This window comes from Peromyscus eremicus, chromosome 18 (genome assembly GCF_949786415.1).
Source record: "Peromyscus eremicus chromosome 18, PerEre_H2_v1, whole genome shotgun sequence".
Lineage (NCBI taxonomy): Eukaryota > Metazoa > Chordata > Mammalia > Rodentia > Cricetidae > Peromyscus > Peromyscus eremicus.
In genome coordinates this window covers 37,772,965-37,788,844 of record NC_081434.1, presented here as the reverse complement: position 1 = coordinate 37,788,844, position 15,880 = coordinate 37,772,965, and the positions used below count along the sequence as shown (strand labels likewise).

At 41.1% G+C, this 15,880-nt stretch overlaps 1 protein-coding gene across 1 annotated transcript in view; it reads right to left on the bottom strand.

Moving 5' to 3' along the window:
- Positions 1 to 15,292, bottom strand: part of Ano4 (anoctamin 4) — a 235,532-nt gene extending 220,240 nt beyond the window's left edge. The window contains exon 1 of the mRNA XM_059245810.1: positions 15,190 to 15,292. Coding sequence (XP_059101793.1) covers positions 15,190 to 15,292 — 103 coding nt within the window. The remainder of the gene's footprint in view (positions 1 to 15,189) is intronic.
- Between the last annotated feature and the right edge of the window lie 588 nt (positions 15,293 to 15,880).

Here is a 15,880-nt window from a genome sequence, read left to right as displayed (position 1 = left end):
GTGATATAATGTGTCTACAAAATTCACACTCAGAAGTTGCACAATTGAGTTACAAGAATAAACCAAAAATAATCTCATAACGTTTAGAGTAGCTTTATGACTGCATGCCAGTGACACAGTGTCCCACAGCCTTGAGAATCCTCCTCTCTGTCGGTGCAGGGTGGACTACCCTGCAGGCCTCTGAGTGTCAGCTCACTCCTTTCCCTGTAACATGATTCCTGTGTAAAGGAGAAGCATGGCCAGTAAAAGGCTAAACTGACCGCATAACAATGCATCCAGTGTTTACGTGGATCTGTTCCAGTGGCCCGCTTCACTGACAGAAGTAGTAGCTGCACTAGAAATTTTTAGAAAGTGAGATTTATGGTGTTTAACTCAGTTTACTAATCCAAAGCAAGCTTCACCCCGCTTTACCACACTGTGAGTCCGTTTGTCTGTTTAACAAGCCGGCCCTGATTGACACCCTAATAGAGGGGTGCAAGATAGATGAGGCTCCTTTAGGGGGGTAAAACACTGTCTTCTTTGTGCCACAAGATTCCTCCCCAGGGCTAGGTTACTTACGACACCCTAACTCAAATATGACAAAGACCTTGCCAAGGTCTGAAGACCCAGAAATAAACACTGACCGGCAAATCAAAGTCTGTGTCACCGAGACTGTAAAACCGAGGATTTATCAATTGTTGGCTCACTTCATTTAAACAATTCTCATTCCCTAATGAAAGCCAATAAACCAGGAAAATCAGATGTTCTCCTCATTAAAAAATAAAATACAATAAAGCAAAGCAACCAGCAGCTAAAGAACAGTACTCTCTAGGGAGACTGGGCCAGCATTGCAAAGAGACAACCACACTAACTTACTGCCATGCCTATCGCTTTAGAAAAAGTCAGGCAGTATCAGCTCAGCAAGAGCCTTGTGTTGGCTCTAGGTTCCTGAAAGTCTGATTCAGCTGAGGGTGTGGGAGGGAACACCAGATATTACCACCAGATATTCGCACATATATCTATTGAGAAACCAGTGCCTTTCCACTGTGTGTTGGAGTTCTCACTAAGAGATGTTGGCTCTTGATGCCAAACTACGTAGAGAAGGCAAAAATAATTGTCCATGACTGGGGTCTCTGTGTGTTGAACACAACCCCACCAAGCATGTACTGTCTCATTGAGTTCACTGGGCTGTGTTTCCTTAGGGGACAAGACTGAGTCAGCTTCACCACTACCTCCTTAGATGCTCAATTAAAGTGGACTAGGTGGGCTTAGGGAACCAGCACTTAAGAGCATTTGATGTTTTCCCAAAGGCACCCAAGTTCAGATCCTGGAGCCCACCTTAGGAAGTCTATAACCTGTAAGCCCAGCTTCAGGAGATCTGATTGCCCTTCAGGCTTCTTTGGGCACCCACATACAAGGCAAACACACACACACACACACACACACACACACACACACACACACACACACACACTAAAAATAATAAATCTTGTTAAAGTGGTATAGAGACTATCAACTGTGTGCTACACAGCTGGTGGGCAGGAGAAGCTGGACTCAAACTTGACCCCTCTGCCCCCAGTCCACCAGAACTCTTGCTTTGTGACTGTCAAGACCAGATTTGGTGTCTAGCTGAAAAACATATACTGATCCCTGGGGATCAGTACAGAAAAATCTAAGTTAATATCCAAATTATAGTATTTCCCAGTTGCCTGCTCACACTAGAGAAAGAAATGGAAACTTGTAGAATCTACGTTGATTCATCCAAGACAGCAAGAACGCTTTGAAACTGACAAAGTTCTCAAAATGCTTGGGGTCTAAGGAAGAGATTTAGGTCCAGATTCTGCCAATTGATGGTAAATAACTTACTTCTCTGAACCCCAGTCTCTCCATCAGTAGTACAGGGACCATAATGAAGACAGTTGACTAACCCATCCATCCGTTTCCTCTGCTGTCATACCAGGCAGCTGAGATATGCTGAAGGGAAAACTTACCTAGGGATTTTGATACTACGCAGATGCTCACAAAACTTTAGCTGGGAACTCAGGCCAAGGTCACACCTTTCCAGTCTCTAAAATAACTCACCAATCTGTAACTCTCCCACTCCCCTCAGCTAATGCCCTCACCTAATATTCCATTAAGAAGAAAAAAATCCCTATCACCAACTTACTTCAACCCGTAATCTCTGCTTTCTTTGTTTCCTGTTTAACATAAAGCCTAATCAACCAATGAAAACTGTATTTATGGTGTACAATGTGATATTTTATATATATATATATATATATTATATATATAAAACACCACACAATGCATATATGTGCATATCTTTGTGATGTTTAAATCAAGATAATCCACATATATGCTACCTCACCTGAAGCACATATATGTTTCCATGTGTGGTGAGACATCTGAAGCCTCTTCCCAGAGATTTTCACATACGTGTTATTATTAAATCAGTTAACAGACTGTGAAACCCAGGTCCAGAAGGTATTCCTCTGCCATTGGCCATCATCTCTCCATTCTTTACCTTTGGCCTCTAGCTTCTGCCAATCGCTACTGTGTTCTCTGCTTCAATGGAGTCAACTCTTTTAGAGTCAGAGTTAAGTGACATTATGTGGTATTTGCCTTTCTATATCTGGGATCCACATTTGGATCCTAATGCCCACTTAGCTTAATGCCCTTCAAGTTCAGCCATGTCATCAATGTGGGAGCCCGCAGAGGTTTCCTAGTGAAATCTGAGATTGCTTTACCCAGCAGGACTGCATAAGAGGATGATTGGACCACAGGCCTGGGTACCAGATGTTTGGAAGGGTCTACACTTGGTTGTATCTAGCAGGGGGAAGGTCTTTTGCCACTCCCCTTTGCATTGCTATAAAAAAGCCCTTTTGAATAAAGTTCTGGGCCATTGGGTATTGACCCAGGTCCTCCCGAAGATATCCTGTGTTTCCGTCTTTCCTCTTGTTAGCTAGGCCTATCATTCTACTTAATATTTCTTATCCCTCTCTCCTCAAGAGTATCCTGGGTAAAGGTGGGGGAAGGCCTCCCACACATCAATGACAAAAATCTCTTTTTAAAGATACCAAGAAGCTATAACAATTTTGAGCAAAAAGAGTCTTTGTTTCTAGGTCATCCACTGTCTGATTATATTTCAAAATTCAAGTGTTCAAAACAATGTGGTACTGGCACAAAAGCAAATATATGAAACAACAGAACTGACCATAGAACCAAAGAATAAACATACACACTTTTAGTCAACTAACATTTGATGAAGTTTCTAAGAACATGTTTGGGGAAGAATTCAATGTCTTTGCAAATGGGGTCAAGAAACCTGCTTTCATAATAAATATTTACCTATTCTTTCAGCTGACCCCTATGTCCACAGCCTCCTACCTTTTCAGGCATCAACCCTGCCATTCCTCCCTTTATTTTCTGCATCATCTCTTCCTACCTCTGTGAAAATGACCCCCAAAGGCTCATAGGGAATGGCACTATTAGGAGGTGTGGTCTTGCTGGAGTAGGTGTGGCTTTATTGGAGGAAGCATGTCATTGGTAGGGATGAGCTTTGAAGTCTCAGAAGTTTAAGTCAGGCCCAGGGTCACTCTCTTCCTGCCACCTGACAATCCAGATGTAGAACTCCCAGCTCCTTCTCTAGTTCCATCTCTGCCTGCACGCCGCCATGCTTCCCACATGATGATGATGGACTAAACCTCTGAACTGTAAGCCAGCCCCAATTAAATGTTTTCCATGATAAGTGTTGCTGTGATCATTATGTCTCTTCATGGCAATAGAAACCCTGACTAAGACACCCTGCTAAGTCACTCACACAAGGAATCAAACATCTTTACTTTCTCTCCTCTTTTCACAAGCATTCCTTGGCCTAGCATCCCCTTCAAATTATGGCCCCATTTTCCAGCTTTCTGTCTACAACACTGTAGGTACAGGTGGCTCTCCAGCGGGTTTCTCTTGTTGTCACCCTCCACTCTCATGCCTTGTGTCATGTCCCTTTACCAGTAATCCCTTCCGTAAGTTGTCCCTTGCTCGCTCAGTCCATCTTTCTGCCTGAAGGCTTTCTTTGCCCTTGACTTTGGGACAACGCACTCTTGGTTTTCTATATTTCATAAAGAACTCTCCATAGAAGCAGCTATATAATTTGTAGAACTTGGTGAAGTATGAATATATGGACCCCTTGTTAAAACTGTTCAGAAATTTCAAGGCTGCAATAACAAACTGTCATCCTAACTATGAGACCCTGTTACATGTTAAATCCTGGTGCCACCACAGAGGTGGCCTCTCCATAAAGCCAGCTGTGGTTCCTGTTTGTCTAATACAGGAAGTCCCAAACACTATCTCAATCCCTTTTCCTCTTTTCAGTATTGGGCTCCCTTTAAGGATCTCATGTGCTTCCAAGGCTACATAGCAATACATTTGCTAATGACACTTAAGATCTCTACTCTCAACTTCTCACCTGAGCCCTTCTAGTAACAAATTGCTTTGTATGACTTCATGTAGTGGTCAGGCAAAGAGTGTCTGTGGGTTTTGTTGTTTACTGGCATATAGTTGACTCCAAGTAAGTACGTGTTAAGTCTGAGTAGAGGGAGAAAAGTCCCTGGTAGTTTTGCAATATTATTTTTATCCCATAGAAACTCAAGGAAGCATATGGATTTCGAGATGAAAATTACTTGCAGTGACTTATAGAAATTACATAACTAATTTTCAGATGGCTGGTGTGTCCCATTTTTTAACAAATTACAGCTACTTGAATATAAATTAAAGTGCAAATGAGGTCACTCTTGAGGCTCTTTCTTATGAATTAAGAAAGCTCTTCCTGAAATATATTAGTTTACTAAAGCTAAAAGAATTGCTAGGTTGGACTTACATTTATTTTTAATGACCTGCTCAGCTGAAAATGCATGTTAATCCTGCAGCTCATAACAACTTAGCCCCACAAAACACTATGCAAATGGCAACCTGGACACACAAACCATGTTCCTGACCACATTAGTTTACTAAGAATGTTCAGAATACAGAGTTGACTTTGAGGCCACAATTCATGATTGTAGGAGGCTGGACTACAACTTTTGGGTACCACATCCAGTCTTGTCTTCCACTATGCCTGTGATGGCATTTATAATGCTGTCAAGTATCATTTTGCTTTTGTGTCTTTCTCCTAACTGAAGGGAAACATGGAAACAATGGAAAGGCAGAAAAATCTTTTTGGAGGCTCCAAGCTAAGTTAGAGCATGGCATTTAACATATTCTTTATAGATGTTCAATGAGTAAATGAAAAAAATATTGAAACAGTTAAAGCAATGGCCATTTTCCTGTAAATATGAGGCAAATAGCACCATCAAGCAATCATAACTTTTGTATTTATTAGTGGTAATTATTTATAGATGTAAAGACATGTCAGGTGTATTTACAGCTAAAAATTTACTCAATTGAACGCTACACACTAAGCAATCTTTCATTATAGAGTTGTGACCTTCCAGAAGTCGTATGCTAAAAATTTCATTCCCAATGCCATGTATTAGAATATAGGGCCTTTGTAAGTGATTGGGTGATGGGGGAGAACCCCAACAAAAGAGCCTCCAAAGAGCTTGCTCATTCCCTGTACCATCTGGGGACTTTGAAAGAAAATGGCCATGTATGATCCAGGAAGCAGATTCTTAGCATGCATCAACTCTCATTGACTCGAGTCTGAATTTCCAATCCTCCAAAACTATGAGAAATAAATTTCTATTACTTATAATCCATCAGGTCTGTGGTACACAGTTATAGCACCCTGAGTGGAAAAGATACCCTGTGTAAATGGGAAATAAGTAACAGTCCTTGATCTCAAGGCACTCAGGGCACAGAGGAGAACAATTGGTAAAAACACATTACAAAGCACTAGATGTCTCGTGCTACAACAGAAGGGCAAACAGAGTGCATCAGGCCACAGCTCTGGAGAAAAATAATTGCCTGCAGTTTACCTCAACGTCACTGTGTGAAGAAGCTGACTTTCAAAGAAGGGTAATAACACCCCTGTCTCATCTTGTCCCTTTTCAACAACAAAGGCATAACAAATGACCTTCTTTCTCTGAGTAACAGCTCATCAAAGTCCCAAGGTGATTAGGAAAAAAAAAACCAGTAATTGCAACATGATGGATAGCGATAGGCTGCCAGGAAGAGCTCTGGCAGAAGGATTCCCAGGGCCCAGTTCACGCCTGGGAACAGTGATGTTTAGGGGCAACTGTGCCATTTCTCACCTCCAAATACCAGGTAGAAAGAAAGGATGCATTGAAGACAGGTTAATGTACTCATTCTCCAGGTGGGTAAGGACATATTATAAGAACAACTGAAAATATTACTATGGGGAAGGGGGCTTCTCTGCAGTCCCCAAACCTATAAAATTTATAGAATCGCATCCCATAAATGTGGAAAGCAATCTGAGGAACAGATAAGAAAATAGTTCCTATGTCTAGAAACTGGGTATTGATTTGCTGGACTATAAATTACTAAGCTGTACTACAAAAGTTTATTTATTGTCCTGCATTCTAAAAAGGGAGCCTAAAACACTAATTAAATTTTAAATGAAAGCAATAGGTGATAAAAAGTGACCAAAAGGCTAAGGGATTCAAATAAATCATGCTGTAATGGTATTTAAAAGTTGAAAAATACTCAGGATGCAGTTCTTTTAAAAACTACTGCAAATATATAGGATGACAAACAGTTTTGATTCAAGGACTATACCCTATTAATGAAAAGTTCACGTGAATCCTCACCATACTAACTTGGCTTTTCAGTAGATGGCCAATGATACCTAACTAAATCCCATTAGCTGGAGAAGAGGCTAAAAAATAACTAAGTAAACAGAAATAATTATTTTTCAGTCTTTTAAAATGGAAGACACAGGATTGTCTGAAATTTTAAATATGGTGCATTTTAAATGGGATCTGCTGCATACTATATGAAATTTAGCAACATGTCAAAAGCACCAGGGGTATCCTTCAACTAAAGATCTTGATGCTGGTCTTCAACCTCTATACAGCCATATCTGTCTTCAAGTCCCAGGAACTGGTCCCTGCTGTCACTGTGATTTCAGCATGCTGCTTTCTATTGAGACCACGAAGAAGGGTCTAACAATGGGTTATTTATTCGAGAAACACAAATAAAATCTCCTTGATAGGAGGAAACGGAACACAGGCAACCCAGGAAAAGTCACAACATCAGTTGTTCAAGTTGGCACCAGTAGTGGGACAGGATGAAATGCATGTGGGAAGGAAGGTACTGGGAGGGTAAGTGGCCCAAGCACTTAATTGCTATGGTAACAGTGATGATTATAAAGATGGTTGAGTTTCTTGGTTTCTTCTCATAGCCTTAGAAAGTATATAGAAGACAAATGAAAAGCTGAACTCTCTGAACATGTGATCATCAGTATGCATGGGAAAACTGAGAATCCCCATGGCTACTCACCCACAGTTATCAAAGGAACTGCAGATTGGTTTGAATACACAAAACTTGGAGAATCCAGGTGTAACAATTCCTATTTTCACTTCATGCAGCAAAAACCAAAGCCAGGTCTATAATAGGTGATTTCATGGAGCAATTTAACTAGGCAACAGGGTGCCTGGTGCCTGGTTAAACTTTTTGCTGAGTGTGTCTAGGAGGACTTACCTGGGTGAGGTCGGCGTCTCAATCCGTGGACTCACAAAAGCAGTATGAGCAGATCTTACCAGATCCACTGAAGAACTAAATGGACCATAAAAGACCCATACAGAAGAACGGTTCTCTATGCCTAATGTGAGCCAGGACATTGGTTTTCTCTTGCTCTTGGAATCAAGCTCAGACTGGAACTTACAATCTTTCGGGCCTTTGCACTCACACAGAAGCTAGCTGTTGGTTCTCTTTGGTCCCTGGGCTTACTGGCTCCAGACCTTGATGCATTTCAGCCTCTATAACTGCATGAGTCAAGTTCTCAACCACTCCCCGACCTATACACACCCTATCCAGCTCCTTATAGCTAAGGAGCTAGCAAAAGTGAAGGGGCTACTGGAGTGTTACTGGAGTAGACAGCTTGTGCTGGAGTCCAGAACCTCAACAACTATGCTTTGTAGTGTCCCTTTATTCTCTTGCTACTGATTTGAAGAGGGTGAGTGCCTGGAATACAGTTACCCCTCCCCTCAGTGATCCACGTACAATAGAACTTCCTGCATCCTCTGTGAAGGAGATGGGAACTTTTCATTTAGCTAAAAGATGAGCACATACATCAGCAGGCAAAGGGTTTGGGCTCTTCTGGATAATGTCCAATGCCTCTCCAGATCTTTCTCTTTCCTTCTCCACTTCACCCTCCCCTTTGAAGAGCTGTCAAGAATAGACCATGTCAATGGGCTCCCTGCCCTGTGCATTTCACCAGTTTGGAACACAGTCAAAGACAAGAACGATGAAGGGGAGAGATATCAGGTCATCACTCCCCAGCTCCCTCCCTGTAGAATCAACAGGAGCTGGCCATGTGGCCCTAGCCTGCTAGCTCTGCCAATCTCCCCCTCATTATTCTACTCATGTGATTCTGGAGGAGGTAAACAGAGCCTCAGTAACTAGTCCCAGAGGCTATTCCATTTCTGAAGTTTCCTTATACACTGCCCACACCTTTGCAAATGATCTCTTTATTACATTTTTCTCAAATTATCCTAATTTGAGTGTACCATCTGTTTCTCACTGAGACTGAGATCCCTACAGATTCAATGGGACTACAAAGTATTGATTTTGTAAGGCGTTATTTTGTATTATTCTGAACACACCCCTGCCCACACACCTGCCTACAACACAACCCCACACACTATTATAAGACCAAGTAAAGTTTCTGAGGCAAGTTGGGGCTTCTCTATGTGAGGGCATTGATGTGTGTGAGTGGTTGATGATAAGATACCTCCAGAAAACCCAAACCTAAAGTCAATCTCAGAGTGAAAACTTCACACTTACATGCCTAATTTACCAACTGGGAACTTGCTGTGAACAGAATTTGGAAATATTTGCTTATATTACATGGTTATTGTGTGACTTCTCACTATGTATTCCTGTTTCAGCAATCAGTAACCTGGTTGTTCCTAGGAGTCTCCTCTCCTACTGCGCTTGCATGTAATTCTTATGGAATGGTCTCACTTATTCCCAAGTCCAAACGGAAGTAAGTGACCCAGGCCTTGTCTAGTTAGAGCAAGTATTACATCTTCTGGGCCACCGCGGTTCTTTCAAGGATAAGCATATGATATTAGCGGTCATATCAAGGGACTCTTGCTGCAAAGACCTGGAGCGAGAACACTCGATGGCAGAGCCATTGTCAGAATAGGCACTGTTCATTGTAACTATGAACAGGCAGTCTGCAAAGGAAGTCAACTTAGGAAAACAGACTGGAGAAATGTGCTGCTGATCTGAAGGCCCCGAGTCCGTGGGGTCAGACCCCACCTAGACAGTCCTGCAGAATTTTCTTTAGCTCAAGGCACTTTGAGTTAAGTGCTTTCAACAGAAAACTTTCTACCAGTGACATCCTAAGGGCATGACAGTGAGACAAATATATCCTGGATACAAAGCATAAAGAAGGTATTTTAGATGTTTAAAAATTATGTTCACTACTGTGTGTCTGCGTGGGATTATGTGAATGTAAGCTCAGGAACCCAAGGAGGTCAGAAGATGGTGTCCAATTCCCAGGATCTGGGTTATATGTAGGTGGCTGTGAACTGCTCAACATGAGTACTGGGAACCAAACTTGGGTCCTCTGCAAGAGCTCTTAACCACTGAACTAGCTCTCCAGCCCCTGAAGAATGTATTTAATGAAGAATTTTATAATAGTCATAAAATATCCTGAGTCAGTTTGCTGTTTATTATTTTGCCATTTATTGGCAATTTAAAAAATTATTTTATGTGTATGGATATTTTGCCTGCACATTTTTCTGTGCATTAGACACATGCCTGGTGCCAGTGGAGGCCAAAAGAGAGCACCATATCCTTTGGAACTAGAGTTACAGATGGCTATAAGTCACAATGTAGGTGCTGGGAATTGAACTCAGGTCCTCTGGAGGAGCAGCTAGTGCTCTTAACCACTAAGTCATCTCCCCAGACCCTTCACTGGCAATTTTAAGCCTGAGTGAAATGCTCCTCCTTTATATGGTCTATCATTCTACACATTTGCTACAATTATCATGCTTTTAATAAGCTACATAGATAGTTTCTATAGTGAGTATATAATATACATGTCACAGTTTTAATTAGCCTGCTTTTCTTATATTTAGGTAAACCTTGTTTTAATAGAAAATTGGCTCAGAGGACTCCTGCTGTAGTGGCTGTTTTGAAAATATTTTCACTTTTCCTTTGTTGGGAGCATAACCTTGAATCTCTCCTGGGTGCTAGGCAAGTACCCTCAAACTGAGCCTCTCCCCAACAATTACATACACTGTCTATCTCCAGGTATGTGCGGACTTAGATGCATACCTGCATTTCAGCAGTGAATGTGTTAGGAGCGCTCGGGAGATGTGGTATTGATCCAGGCTGGGAAAGTTAGAAGAGGATCCACTTAGAACAAACTCCTGAGTACTGTGCACCAGTGCCTTCACCTGAAGACGGTATTGTTCCAGCAAATTCTTAACCTGTTTCCCTGTCCCTGTTGCGGCCATCCATAGCCTATTATTACTTCAACACCATCTTTTTAAAGACAGGCTTTTGTTAAAAACAAACAAACAAACAAACGAGTCTCTGACTTTAATCAAGATAAAAACCGAATTACGTAACCAGAAAGCCCCAAGTGGAATGCAGAGCCCACTCCAGGGTTATTCCATACCATGTGACTCTTGAAAGTCTCATGCCTTTGTATTTTCTCTTTCTTCTGCTAGGAACCCCTTCCATGTGCTCACAGCTTTCCCTTTACTTCTTTAAGGTATTAGGTTTCTGTTCAGATAACGCAATGTCAGCTAGGCTCCTTTTCTTATACCACTTAGTAACACAGCACTGTCCTAGCACCACAATTACAATTCCCCTGTCTTTATAACTGTCTGGACCACTTATAGACACCTGAAATGTCTTCACTTTTTGGTTTTCATCTATTATTCCAATAAATTAAATATGAGTTCCAAGAAAATTATATTCACCAGACCTAGAGCATGTCTAGTAGAGTAAGCTCTTCATATACATTGGAGAATGGATAAATGAATTTGGGGAGGTCCACTGGGACATCTGGTAAACTGTTTGGACAAAGGACAGAGATGCAGGAAGGAACCCTCCTCTTAGAACATTTAAATTCAGGAAACACATGAAGAAGGAAGTAAACAAGGACCTGATGGAAACAGCCTTGTGTATATAAATTGTCCAGATACCCAGAATTGTTTCTGAGGAAAAACAAATCAAATAAGGGCTGAAAGGTCCTTTAATGGACCAAGGAGAGCTCACAAAAAGCCCCAGTTGATAATACTTCAAGACCTCAGAATAATATGCATTAAGCACTTTTTGAACCAAATAAAACTCTTCACAATCCCTGGTGAGGCAATAAACTTTGAATCAATAGCTGAGCAGCAGCCAAGCTCCAGCATTGGAATTTCCCCTAATTATAATGTCCAGTGGAAAGGTGGTCGGATGCAAGCTCAGCATCCACTCTAAACCAGTTAATATGCAAATACAGCATCCTTCCAGCCAGCACCGCACTGGCGGCACTTCTTTAAATAAGGTTTTCAAGGTTGGGGTGCAGAGAAAATACAGCGTAAGAATCTACACCCAACTGAGTCTTTGCACCTGCAACATGGATTGAAGTGCTCCTGAGAAGTGAGATTTCAGCAAGGCACTCTGTGTAACCACAAGTATTAACATAGTCAATAACCAAATATTCACTGACCACTTGCTATGTGCCAGGTTTTATTCTGGTCCCATTCATTCATCTGCATAGCATTGTTAAGTGCCTATGAAACAGAACATGTGCTGTCAGGTTCCCAGGATTAAAAGCAAATGAGACAGCGTCCCTATGATCAAAGACCTGTCAGAGCAGATGCAGATCTATAAACACTAAGTTATTGTATGATAAGTTAAATAGTTCTGTATGTAGGAATAGGGTGGGGCAGGAAAGTATATTCTCTTTAAGTGAATGCTTGAAAGTCCTTTAAAATTTTAAGTCATCAAATCATTTTCAACTAGCATTTAGATGGTGTCATGAAATTTTCATCTGAGGGCTGAAGACATGGCTCAGCAGTTAAAAGCACATACTGCTCTTGCAGAGGACTTGGATTTGGTTTCCAAGTATGCACTCTGTGTGGCTAACAACTGCCTGTCTTATCTTCAGGAAATATGGTGCCCTCTTCACACACACACACACACACACACACACACACACACACACACACACACACAGAGAGAGAGAGAGAGAGAGAGAGAGAGAGAGAGAGAGAGAGAGAGAGAGAGAGAGAAGGGGGTGAGAGAGGGAGGGAAGGTAGGAGGGGAGAAGCATAAACATTTTTTTAATCTTTAAAAACAATTTTCATCAGTTATGCATCTTATGAGTCTGTGATATTATACATGTTTATTATAACAGTCGAGTCAGACCAGGTTCTGTTGGAGTAAAAACCCTGTAAGTCTCAGTGATTTATAAAAAAGTGAAGATGCTCTTGCTTACACTACTTACCCATGGCAAGACAGCTGAGTGGCCCTGTTCACTTCATCATTTAGATGCTCAAGCTGACAGAAAAGTCAGTATCAGAAGTTAGCGCATGTGGATCTTAAAGCATCTACTAAAAGGTGACATCACTCACATTTAACTGGGCAAGATGAATCACATGGCTGTCTCTGAATCCAATGGAAGAGAAATGTACTCTATTCCAAAAGGGAAGTGTTCTAGTTCCTTTTCTGCTGTTGGAACAAAATACTTTGACCCAAAACAAGGTGGGGAGGACACAATTCATTTCATTTTAAACTTACCAGGTCACAGTCCCTGGTTAAGGGGAGTCAGGGCAGAAACCACACAGCATGGCCTCCAACTAGGGAACTCACAGTCAGGAAAGTACAACAGAACCATGAAGGATGCTGCCGGTGGCTGGCCTGCTCACAAGCTCATGCTCAGATATCTTTCTTATATAGCTCAAGACCACCTTTCTGGGGATGGTGCTGCCCGTGGTGGGCTGGGATCTCCTACATCCATTAACAATCAAGATAATACTCCACAGACATGACCCACTGGCCAATCTGATTTTGGCAATTCCTCAACTGAGGCTTTCCTCTCAGATGAACCTAGGTCTGGTCAAGTTGACAGCTAAAGCTAACTAGGGTACGAGGGAAGCAACTAATGAAGAACATCCTTGAAGAGCCTTTGCATGAAGGCTAACACATACGATGACTCAAAATCTGGTGTGTAACACTTTCCATTCCAGTTTAGAACTTTGGGAATCTTACTTTTAACATGGGTCTCAGTCACCACTGTTAGGGTTAATCAGCAAATGAGGGAACTAGAGGTAGAGAAAGAAAACAAAAGTGGGGAGATGATGGGAGAGTTTATTGCAATGAAGTTACTGGCAGGACTCAGAAAGCTGATTTAAAAAAATGGAGTCCAAATCCCAAACTTCTACTCTACATCTATAAGTAGAAGGAAACCTTAATTTTATAAGAACTCTAAGTCAAGCAGAATTATTTAATAAAAAATAATCATTTTCAATGGAGGACTGGTAAATAAACAAAAGCTTATTTTACGTGCAAATGATGGGTTGTCAAACTAAAGCAATTAAAAGATGTTTTGTTTGTTTGTTTAAGCATGGGGCTTAATGTTTCTAAGAAGGAAAGGCAGATAAGTGGAAATTAATTATATACACACACATTATATACACACACATAGACAATGTCTAATTTCTCAGTTTAGTATGAGGTCTATAGTTTTATTTATCAAATACAACATGTATATAGTCTCTCTAAAGCTTGATTAAAACTTTCCCTAATATATCCTCAATCATATATCATAGAAGATAGTAATTGTGTTTTCAAACATACATCACTGTTTAAGAATTAATACATGTCATATTTCATTCTGCTTTCTAGCTATAGTGGTTTGATTTCAGGTGAGAGATTTAATTTAACCTTCAGTTGGATTGCTATTTTGCTTTGTTTATTTCTGGTTTATTTTTTAAAGTCTTTTCATGTAACCCAGGCTGACCTCAAACTCATGATCCCTCAGCCTCACTATCCTCAATGGCTGGATTACAGGCCATTGATTTTGTTTTCTTACATTCAGTTATTTAGTGAGAAAATTCTTTTGAAAGAAAAGTAGGGATGTAGGCTACTTCGAATTTCACTTCAGAAGTTCACTGCCCCATGGCAAACTCAGGACATCTGAGATTATCTAATTTCTTTCTGTCATGTAACATTCTGCTATTCCTCCAACACAGCTGGTGTAAGGGATCAAACCTTTTAGTTCACATGGATGGCTCCAGTCATTGACAGCAAAACTCAGAAAACCCCATGACCATGTCTTTTAGTCCATTAGCTTCACAGGGAGGTGCTTTGTGGAGGTTGTTATGAGGGGTCTTTGGAGTTGGTACACATCTGGACTTGGTGGTCTTGTATGAGTAATTATGCTCTGTGTGCTTTTGTTTCCCCGAGTAGGGGCTGGAGTAAGGCTTCAATATTATCAGAATGTGAAGTACCATGTGGACAAAGGTCAGTATCCCTTGAACAGCAGGTATTACTATCACCAATGCTTGTTCTGTACTGATGAATTCCACCACCCAGGGAAACTCTCTTTCTACTTTGCTAATGTCCATTTGATTTTTTCCACTTAAGATTTTCTAAACCTTATTGAATGCTATTTGACATCCTCAACCTTCTTACTAAAACTCTGCGCAAAGTAAATGAGAACTGTTACAAACTGGAAATGTGCATGGCCCCTGGCAGTAACCTCCAGATGTGTCTAGACGACCTCCTAATCTCCGCATGACTGATGAGGGTTTCTATCATATGGTATGCACCACATTGCTTCTACTGACACAGAAAATCTACTGTCTTAAATATGATGAATGCAGCTGTCTAGAGAAGAAAAGATGAATAGACCTCAGAGTCATGTGCTGCTCATCTCTGCACAGCCTTGCCCCACATCTGCTCATGAAGTCCTGCCAAGTTTCCCTCTTAAATGTTTTAAGATCCTCTTTCTCTAAGCCATGAACTCCACATTGGTCACCAGAACGCCATCTAACTCTTGTACTCTGTCCCTCTCTGCCTCACCTGCGATTTCCCCACTCTGGTCCCATATCCGGATGCCCTCACTGCTAAGATAGTCTTGCCTCATTATGATCTGGGTAAAGTTGACAAATTTCTCTGTACCCATACTTTACTGCCGTCCAAATTCACCTGCTTTGCTGAGCTGAAATAGCTGCCCCATATCTGTGTCCCAGAGTATACACCACATACCTTACAATTCATTATTATTCCCCTGAAATTATGCAATTATTTGATGTATCTGTTTCCCCCAACTGGCTATGAGGACACACCCTGTGCTTTATTTGACATCTGTTCTCTCAGACATGAGTGAGGATAGAGTCATAAATGGATCTAAATGGGTATTTCCAGAAAGACAGGGTGAGCTTACTTTACACACATTGCTAGCTTCTACTGTAAACTGAAGCACTCCTTTACCTGTTTAGCAATTATATTTTTCATATTTAAAATAAACAAGTCTATAATGGTGTATAACATCACGACTCTACAGTGTGCGGTTTGCTAATACCAGCCCTTGCAATGAGAGGTAAAAATGAAAACCATTTGAACAGGCAAAACCATTTACCTAAAGGCTCTGGGTCTTGCAGAATGCACAGCCCTTCCCATACAAGCTAGTGTTAAATAAATGGTGGTATGTGAATTTATTCCTGCTGTCAGCATAAAATAAGAATCACTTTGTAGGTCAAGTTGGCCAAAC